The sequence below is a fragment of the Salvelinus sp. IW2-2015 genome, linkage group LG19 (genome assembly GCF_002910315.2).
Source record: "Salvelinus sp. IW2-2015 linkage group LG19, ASM291031v2, whole genome shotgun sequence".
Lineage (NCBI taxonomy): Eukaryota > Metazoa > Chordata > Actinopteri > Salmoniformes > Salmonidae > Salvelinus > Salvelinus sp. IW2-2015.
In genome coordinates this window covers 27,109,300-27,119,643 of record NC_036859.1, presented here as the reverse complement: position 1 = coordinate 27,119,643, position 10,344 = coordinate 27,109,300, and the positions used below count along the sequence as shown (strand labels likewise).

General features: G+C 43.1%; 1 protein-coding gene across 1 annotated transcript in view; it reads right to left on the bottom strand.

Moving 5' to 3' along the window:
- snorc (secondary ossification center associated regulator of chondrocyte maturation) overlaps window positions 1–10,231 on the bottom strand; it is a 19,365-nt gene extending 9,134 nt beyond the window's left edge. Inside the window, exon 1 of the mRNA XM_024009192.3 lies at window positions 9,877–10,231. Within this exon, the coding sequence (XP_023864960.1) occupies window positions 9,877–9,952 (76 nt within the window). The 5' untranslated portion in view covers window positions 9,953–10,231. The remainder of the gene's footprint in view (window positions 1–9,876) is intronic.
- Between the last annotated feature and the right edge of the window lie 113 nt (window positions 10,232–10,344).

The window sequence follows — 10,344 nt, the reverse complement described above, 5'->3', positions numbered from 1 at the left end:
CCCCCACACCAAAAAAAGGGGCATCACCCATGCCCTCACCCGCTTTGACTTCCTCCTCCTCACAAAACAGGGTGTTAGTTACAAATATCCTGTGTGTTTGTGAGCTTCAGAATTTATAGCAGACCTCTCGTCACCACCTGTAAGCTGGCACAGGTCACAAGTCAGCCAGGAGGGCTCTGGTCTCGGGGGGGGTGCACTTTAACCTCTATGCGTATTCCGACCTAGCATGCTATTCACCCGCTATTAGTTTGGATGGAGATTGAATAAATGAAGGTGTGGCAGAGGTAGACTACCAGTCAAAGGTTTTGGAACACCTACTCATTCAAGGATTTTTCGTTATTTTACTATTTTCTACATAGTAGAAAGGTGATTCAACTCAAGTTGAAAACAACTCACAAATAGAAATTATTACCAAGGGCTAAAACAAGAGTCAACTAAAAGGATCATTAGAGCCAAACAGACATGTTTATGGAAGACAGATCATCAGGAGTGACAATGTTATCAATATGCATGACTTACTGTATATCCACTCAATGCATTTTTCAGTTTGCTGAGTAGAGTGTTGGGGGCTATTTTGTAAATGACATTTGCCGTAGTCAAGGATCGGTAGGATAGTCAGGTTTACGAGGGTATGTCTGGCGGTATGAGTGAAGGAGGCTTTGTTGCAAAACAGGAAGCCGAATCTAAATTTAATTTTGGATTGGAGATGCTTAATGTGAGTCTGGAAGGAGAGTTTACAGTCTAACCAGACACCTAGATATTTGTAGTTGTCCACATATTCTAGATCAGAACCGTCCAGAGGAGTGATGCTAGTCGGGCGGGAGGGTGTGGGCAGCAATGGGTTGAAGAGCATGCATTTAGTTTTACTAGCATTTAAAAGCAGTTGGAGGCCACGGAAGGAGTGTTGTATGGCGTTGAAGCTCCTTTGGAGGTTTGTTAGCACAGTGTCCAAAGAAGGGCCAGATGTATACATTATGGTGTCGTCTGCGTAGAGGTGGATCAGAGAATCACCAGCAGTAAGAACGACATCATTGATATATACAGAGAAGCCAGGGATATTGAGTCTGTGCGATAAGAATGCAGTGATTGACAGAGTTGAAAGCCTTGGCCAGGTCGATGAAGACGGCTGCACAGTACTGTCTTTTATCAACGGCGGTTATGATATCGTTTAGGAMCTTGAGCGTGGCTGAGGTGCACCCATGGGCAAGTTGCTGCAGGGGGTGCTGAGGTGTTGGCCGGGGTAGGGGTAGACAGGTGGAAAACATGGTCAGCCGTGGAAAAATGCTTATTGAAATTCTCAATTATAGTGGATTTATCGGTGGTGACAGTGTTTCCTATCCTCAATGCAGTGGGCAGCTGGGAGGAGGTGCTCTTATTCTCCATGGACTTTACAGTGTCCCAAAACTTTTTGGAATTAGTGCTATAGGAAGCAAATTTCTGTTTGAAAAAGCTAGCCTTAGCTTTCCTAACTGACTGAGTATATTGGTTCCTGACATCCTTGAAGAGTTGCATATTGCGGGGGCTATTCGATGCTAATGCAGAACGACACAGGATGTTTTTGTGCTGGTCAAGGTCAGTCAGGACTGGATTGAACCAAGGGCTATATTTAAGTTTTAAAAACCGACGTGTAAAAACCGACGGAGTACTCCCTGACGAAGGCCATGCAGCCGAAACGTGTCGGTTTTTAAAACTTTGTTTCTATTGAACATGCCATACTACTAAATGCATTTTAATTAATTATATGAAGAGTGCCTTGGTCCTCCTTTCTTTTTGATGACCAATTCACCCCTTTTACCAAAGAGCACCTTCTGTCTACCAAATTTACTATTGTGTACCTTAGTAGCGCTTCCCTTCCTCCTCTTTCTACAAGGGCTAGATCTGTTCCTGGTTCGAATTTTTTTAATTGGGCATGCTATTTAAGATGGTGAGGATAGCACTTTTAAAAGAATAACCAGGCATCCTCTACTGACGGGATGAGGTCAATATCCTTCCAGGATACACGGGCCAGGTCGGTTAGAAAGGCCTGCTCGCTGAAGTGTTTTAGGGAGCGTTTGACAGTGATGAGGGGTGGTCGTTTGACCGCGGACCCATTACGCACGCAGGCAATGAGGCAGTGATCGCTGAGATCCTGGTTGAAGACAGCAGAGGTGTATTTAGAGGGAAGGTTGGTCAGGATGATATCTAAGAGGTAGGTTCCTTGATAATTTGTGTGAGATTGAGGACATCTAGCTTAGATTGTAGGACAGCCAGGGTGTTAAGCAAGTCCCAGTTTAGGTCACCTAACAGTATAAACTCTAAAGATAGATGGGGGACGATCAATTCACATATGGTGTCCAGGGCACAGCTGGAGGCTGAAGGGGGTCTATAACAAGCGGCAACGGGGAGAGACTTGTTTCGGGAAAGGTGGATTTTTAAAAGAAAAAGCTTGAATTGTTTGGGCACAGACCTGGATAGCATGACAGAACTCTGCAGGCTCTCTACAGTAGATTGCAACTCCGCCCCCCTTTGGAAGTTCTATCTTGTGGGAAAATGTTATAGTTAGGGATGGAAATGTCAGGATTTTGGTGGCCTTCCTAAGCCAGGAGTCAGACACCGCTAGGACATCCAGGTTGGCGAAGTGTGCTGAAGCAGTGAATAAAACAAACTTAGGGAGGAGGCTTCTAATGTAAACATGCATGAAACCAATGCTTTTACGGTTACAGAAGTCAACAAATGAGAGCGCCTGGGGAATGGGAGATGATGGGGCTGCAGGGCCTGGGTTAACCTCTATATCACCAGAGGAACAGAGGAGGAGTAGGATAAGAGTACGGCTAAAGGCTAAAAGAACTGGTCGTCTAGTGCRTTTGGAACAGAGAGTAAAGGGGGCAGGTTTCTGGGCGCGAAAGGATAGATTCAAGGCATAATGTACAGACAAGAGTATGGTAGGATGTGAGTACAGTGGAGGTATGCCTATGCATTGAGTGACGATGAGAGAGGTTGTCTCTAGAGGTACTATTTAAGCCAGGTGCGGTCACCGCATGTGTGGGGGGTGAAACAACAGGGCTAGCTAAGGCATATTGAGCAGGGCTGGAGGCTCTACAGTAAAATGAGACAAAAAATTACTAACCAAAACAGCAATAGACAAGGCATATTGACATAAGGGAGAGGCATGTGTAGCCGAGTGATCATAGGGTCCAGTGAGTAGCTACGCGAGCTGGAGGCACGGAGATTCAGACAGCTAGCAGGACGGGGATAGCAGCAGGCTAGCAGATGGGCCTCAGGGGGACGTCGCAACGGGGGAACCTGTTGAAACCCCCTCGGACGGTTACGTTGGCAGACCAGTCGTGATGGATCGGTGGGACTCCGTTTCGGCAACAAAGGGTCCAGGCCAATTGGCAAAAGAGCTATTGAAGCCCAGGGATTATCTGATGGATTTCTTCGGCTAGCCGGGAGATGGGCCTAGATTTGAGGCTAGCTCCAGGCTAACTGGTGCTTGCTTCGGGACAGAGACGTTAGCCAGGAGTAGCCACTCGGATAGCAGCTAGCTAACTGCGATGAGCCGGAGTAAACGTTCAGAGCTCGCGGTAGGAATCCGGAGATGTGGTAGAGAAATAGTTTAGAAAAGCATTCCGATACGCTCTGGGTTGATATCGCGCTGTGCAGGCTGGAAAGAGTTGACCGGGCTGAAGCTAGCAGATGTCCTTCTTGGCGCTACAGATCCCGTTACCGGGATCATTTTCCAAAACAACCAATGAATTGCAGAGCGCCAAATTCAAAAATAATCCTAAAAATATTTATAATCATGGAATCACAAGTGAAATATACCAAAACACAGCTTAGTTTGTTGTTAATCCAACTATCGTGTCAGATTTTGAAAATATGCTTTACAGCGAAAGCAATCCAAGCGTTTGTGAGTGTATCAGTCAATGCTAGAACAGTTAGCCTTATATTAACTTGGTCACGAAAGTCAGAAAAGCAATAAAATTAATCGCTTACCTTTGATCCATACCGCATTGGGTGAGGCGGGTTGCAGGAGAGTATGTTTAGTCCGTAGATGGAAAAATTAGATAAAAAATATATACGAAGAAAGAAACGATATATACAGTTGAAGTCGGAAGTTTACATACACTTAGGTTGGAGTCATTAAAACTCGTTTTTCAACCACTCCACCAATTTCTTGTTAACAAACTATAGTTTTGGCAAGTCGGTTAGGACATCTACTTTGTGCATGACACAAGTAATTTCTCCAACAATTGTTTACAGACAGATTATTTCATTTATAATTCACAATATCACAATTCCAGTGGGTCAGAAGTTTACATACACTAAGTTGACTGTGCTTTTTTAAACAGCTTTGGAAAATTCCAGAAAATGATGTCATGGCTCTTAGAAGCTTCGAAGGCTAATTGACATCATTTATTGTCAATTGGAGGTGTAGCCTGTGGATGCTTATTTCTAAGGGCCTACCTTCAACTCACTGCCTCTTTGCCTTGGCATCATCGGGGAAAATCAAAAGAAATCAGCCAAGACCCCCTCAAGTCTGGTTCAACCTTGGAGCATTTCCAAACGCTCTGAGGTACCACGTTCATCGGTACACAACAATAGTACGGCAAGTTATAACGACACCATGGGACCACGCACGCCGTCATCCGCTCTATGGAAGAGACGCGTTCTGTCTCCTAGGAGATGAACGTACATTGGTGCGAAGAAGTGCAAATCAATCCCAGAACACAACAGTCAAAGGACCCTGTGACAGATGTTTGAGTAAAACAGGTACAAAAGTTAATCTATAGTCACCAGTAAAATTTGTCCTATTCGACCATAACCTGAGAAATAGGCCGCTCAGAAAGGAAGAAGGCCACCTTCGCTTCCTAAACCACCATAAAAAAGCCAGGACTACGGTTTGCAACTGCACATTGGGGACCAAAGCATCGTACTTTTTGAGAAATGACTCTGGTCTGATGAAAAAAAAAACTATAACTTGTATAGAGGAAAAAGGGGGAGGCTCAAAAGCCTTAAGAACACCATCCCAACCGTGGAAGCACTTGGGGTGCAGCTCATGTTGTGGGTGCTTTGCTGCAGAGGGACTGGTGCACTCACAAAATAGATGCATCACGAGGAAGGAAAAAGATGATTGTGGACTATTGAAGCCAAACATCTCACAGCATTGGTTCAGGAAGTTAAAGTTGGTCACAAATGGGTCTTCCAAATGGACAGTTGACCCCAAGCACTACTTCCAAAGTTCTGGCAATGGCTTAAGGACAAACAAAAGTCAAGTATTGAGTTGGCCATCACCAAAAGCTCTGACCTAATTCCTATGTATTAACATTTTGTGGGCAGAAACTGAAAAAGCGTGTGCGGCAAGTGAGGCTACAAACCCTGACTAGTTTACACCAGCATCTTCAGGAGGAATGGGCCAAAATTCACCCAACTTATTTGGAAGCTTGTGGGAAAGCTACCAAAAACTTTGACCCAAGTTAAACAATTTAAAGGCAATGCTACGAAATACTAATTGAGTGTATGTAAACTTCTGACCCACTGGGAATGTGATGAAAGAAATAAAAGCTGAAATAAATCACTCTACTATTATTCTGACATTTCACATTCTTAAAATAAAGTGGTGATCCTAACTGACCTAAGATAGGGAATTTTTACTAGGATTAAATGTCAGGAATTGTGGACTCAGGAACTGAGTCCACAAGGAACTCAGGAACTGAGTTTAAATGTATTTGGCTAAGGTGTATGTAAACCAGTCATATGGCAGCAAACTGAAGCATATCAACTTTCCCACAAGTTTATTAAATGCTGTGCCATTATGCAGAATTTATATTGTATGGCCTTTTCACCTGCAGGGATGAGGACTCTCGAATGTCTTAATTATAGGCTACCCCGACTTTGTCTCCTATTTCTGTCCTGTTAAATATTAGCCACTATCAGTATCGACTGTCGTCAGTAGACCTAATAATCACACATATTCAACTGTCAATTTACTGTTAGTTCCTTTGTTGGCAGAGTTTACATAATCATTGAATTACATTGTTTTGTTTACCTTTTAGCTCTCTCTGTAAACGCGGTCACGGCCGTGTTGTTGTTGCTGAGGATCATTAGTAACAGATGATAATATAACAAAAGACTAATTAAATGTTTATGGAGCAGAGCGTGGACCAAGACCTAACAGTTTGAACCAGACGCATGGAGCAATACCTGGCCGTGTCATCACACAGTTCCATGGTTAATGCAGGCAATAGACAAGGCTACTATTGTAAACTATTCTCCCTATTATAATTCTATATATACACACTAATCTTCCAACATTAACATGGATTAAATAACGGAATGTGGCAATTTTCAGAATGAATCAAACCACCGCTTTCTTTCTTCCGTGCGTAAAGGCTCTCCAGATCAGAGTATTTTTAAAATCTACCAATTGGAGCTGAAATGGAGATGAATATGTATATATTTAGAAGGCTTTCTTTCATTGATCCCTAATATTCTGAACCTGTTCTCTCTATATATTCTAGTGAGTCTGTCGACAAAATTCTAACTCAAAGGTACAACGTATTTTAAAGGGATGGTGGGAGGGTTCTCAGCAGTTGAATGAAATGTATTCAGAGCGAACAAGGTAGCCACACCTGCAGAGCGCGTTATGCAACGGAATAAGGTACACTACATGACCAAAAGTATGTGAACACCTGCTCATCGAACATCTCATTCCAAAATCATGGGCATTAAAATAGAGTTGGTCCCCCCTTTGCTGCTCTAACAGCCTCCACTCTTCTAGGAAGGCTTTCCACTAGCTGTTGGAACATTGCTGTGTGGACTTGCTTCCATTCAGCCACAAGAGCATTCGTGAGGTTGGACACTGATGTTGGGCGATTAGGCCTGGTTCACAGTCGGCTTTCAAATTCATCCCAAAGACGTTTGATGAGGTTGAAGTAAGGGCTCTGTGCAGGCCAGTCAAGTTCTTCCACAGCGATCTTGACAAATAATTTCTGTATGGACCTCGCTTTGTACACGGGGGCATTGTCATGCTGAAACAGGAAAGGCCTTCCCCAAACTGTTGCCACAAAGTTGGAAGCAGAGAATTGTCTAGAATGTCTTTGTATGCTGTAGTGTTAAGATTTCCCTTCACTGGACCTAACGGGCCTAGCCCGAACCATGAAAAACAGCCCCAGACCATTATTCTGCCTCCACCCAACTTTACAGTTGGCACTATGCATTGGGGCAGGTAGCGTTCTCCTGGCATGCGCCAAAGTTAGATTCATCCGTCGGACTGCCAGATGGTGAAGCGTGACTTGTTGTAAAGGTGGCATCCTATGACTTTCACGTTGAAAGTCACTGAGCTCTTCAGTAAAGCCACTCTACTGCCAATGTTTGTCTATGGAGATTGCATGGCTGTGTGCTCGATTTTATACACCTGTTAGCAATGGGTGTGGCTAAAATAGCCAAATCCAATTTGAAGGGGTATCCACATACTTTTGTATATAAAATGTTTGTCTGAATACCAAATACGGAGAAGGAAAAGCGTGCATATGGCATAGATTTCTTAAGTCTGAATCAGCCCCCAGGAGAACAGCCAGTACTATGGCTGGGTCCCAATTCTGTAAAACAGTTTAATTTCCTTGTCTACTTTCCTTTAGAATTCACAGAGATGAGGGCATGGGTCACTGGGAGGTTAGTACAATGGAGGAGTATTATGGTTGGGTCCAAATAATTATAAACTTATTTTTTTTAATTTACTTCCCTTCTCAAGAGATGAGGGCTTGGGTCTCTGGAATCTTTGCAAGTGGAGAACAAGATTACTTTGGTTGGGTCCCAATACTGTTAAAACTGTTTTTCTTTCCTTGTCTACTTTACTTCGTGCCCACTAAGAGATGAATGAGCTGGATAGGTCAAAAGTTGTAGATTGAGGAAAGAAAGATTTGGTGGCAACGATTTAGTAAGCAGTTTGTATTACAGTCAAGTCAGCAGTCCTAGAGGAAATGAGTGGCACCATGACTGGTATCACTGGTCCAAAACAACATGTAGAGCGGAAGTCATTCATACGAGTCATCTTGGAGATTTACTTATCTTGTGGAAAACGGAATGCGGTGGTGCTGATACAGAATCTGACGCTTGTGAGACCATAGACATTCATCATAAAAGGAACTGCAAATCCCTAAAGTAACAAATCATCATAAAAGGAAGTGCAGTTTTAAGAGACAATGCACAAAGTTCCAAGTTCAATGTTAAACTGGACATCATGATCATGCAAATGTAGATCAACAAAGAAACTGCAAGTTCAGTAACTAAATTGTCAACAACACTGTTCATTATCAAACAAACCACCTCAAACTAAAAATGCTTAGATGTTACTATCATTCTGGTGTTATATTTTCCTCACTGCATAGTGACAGTTGTGTACAGGTCATTGTTTTGAGGAAAAAGTGCCATGTTCCTGGTGGCTTGCTGTGGCTCTAACCCTTGACCTGACCCCTAGGGCCTTAATGCTGCTGTGCTGTGTTCAGAAGGCCCTCACAATACCGGGCTTTGTGGAATCCCCTCTTTTCCCATGCCGCTCTTTAGGCTTATCACTCAGGTGTGAGAGTAGGAGACAGACATAGAAATGAAGGGAGAGAAAGAGAGGGAAATGGATAGAGGAAGAGAGAGGTAAACAGAGAACTGGAAAGAGGAAAGAAAGAAATGGAGGGATACAGAACTAGAAGACAGTGAGAGAAATAGGGGGGAGAGAGATAAACAAGGGGAAAAGAACAAGAAAAACGAGGGTGAGATACCTCCAGCGAATCTGTTGACTCCGTATCTAGATCGGCAATAAAACCACACACAAAGATGGTACAAAAAGTTTCTTCTAACAAAGCCACTAACACTGATAATAAAAAATAATCAAATAAACCACTACAAATTGCTAGTACTTGGCATCATTTTCAACAATTTTATCAGTGCATTCTTCTGTAGTCAACTCGCAAATACCAGCGTATTTGATATTCTCCTCTCATACCTAACAATTTTCAAAATAAAATGTTCATAAACCCTTATGAATAAGCACATAAAAAGGTTGACAACACTTGGCAGAGTGAAACCACTGGCAAAATGAGCCAATATTTCAGTTTCAGACAGCTTCTAAACGTGAGGCATTATGAAAGCAAGTGAGTCACCGTGTTTGTCAAAGACTAGCTTTCAGTCTCCAAATTTCCATTCGCTCAAACAACTGCATCATTTAGGGTGAGGGCTCACGCAACCGGGCCTCTAGATCAATAGTGGAGGGAAATGACACGTATACACACCTTGAGCTCAGCTAAATATGACCATATTTACCCAAAGCCCACTCAATGAGCAACATTCAGAATAATAGATTTTTCTGATTTGTCCACAGAAATAACAAGTCAAACATTGATTTGAATTCAATTTGAATGTCACTGAAATTGCAGATAATAGAAGACTAGTTGTTGATGTGCTTGTTGGAGTGGATGAAAAGCAGGCAGCATATTTTCTGCCTTCAACTTTGCAACAACTGACTTCAACAACCCTGCATTTCTGGTGGCAAATCTAGTGTTTTTCAACCAACATTGTGTCATTTCTCATCTACTTCTCTCCATAGAAGCCTCAACAACCAAACTATTGTTTCCCCCCAACAATCTTTCCAATCCCTTGACCTTTTGAGGTGAGGTCTGAGTAAGGCAATGTTACAAAACATAAACACACATAATGTAGTAGTAAATAAATGTATCTTAATGTAGTAGTAAATAAATGTATCTTAGTGTGGACGGTTTTTAATGCATTCACACTTGGGATATTCAAAAACATGCAAAGACCAATAAATGCATGTATCATATATTATACTCCTTTCCAAGACTAATACAAGGACAACCAGGAGACAACGTCCGGCAGGGAGCTTACCTGAGTGGATGGTGGCTAGCCAGAGGCCTAGCAGGACCAGAAGGACGAGTCTGGATACACTGCTGCAGTTGGCCATGATGGTTCCTGTGTCGAGCTAGGACGACTGGACTGAGTCTCCAGAGCTCCTGAAGCATGTGCTAGTGAGGGCTGGATCAAAAAAAGAGGGGAAGAGAGAGGTGGAAGAGGGACTGGGTATGGAGAGAGAAGCTTCTGGATGGGGCAGACTTTGCGAACACCTCTCATGAAGGCCCACCCACTTCATATTACTCAAACAAGGAGTTGCCTGTAGACGCTGATCCAAGCTCTGTTCCAACTCTTTTCCACCCAAACATTTAAAATTAGGACTGGGGCAGGGTACGCTGATCCTAGATCTGCTCATGGGAAACTTCTAACCAGAGAGTGGAAGACTTTAGGACTGGCCATTGCAACGCCTCCCCTCCCCAACAGTCAGTCCATCGTCCTGTACCT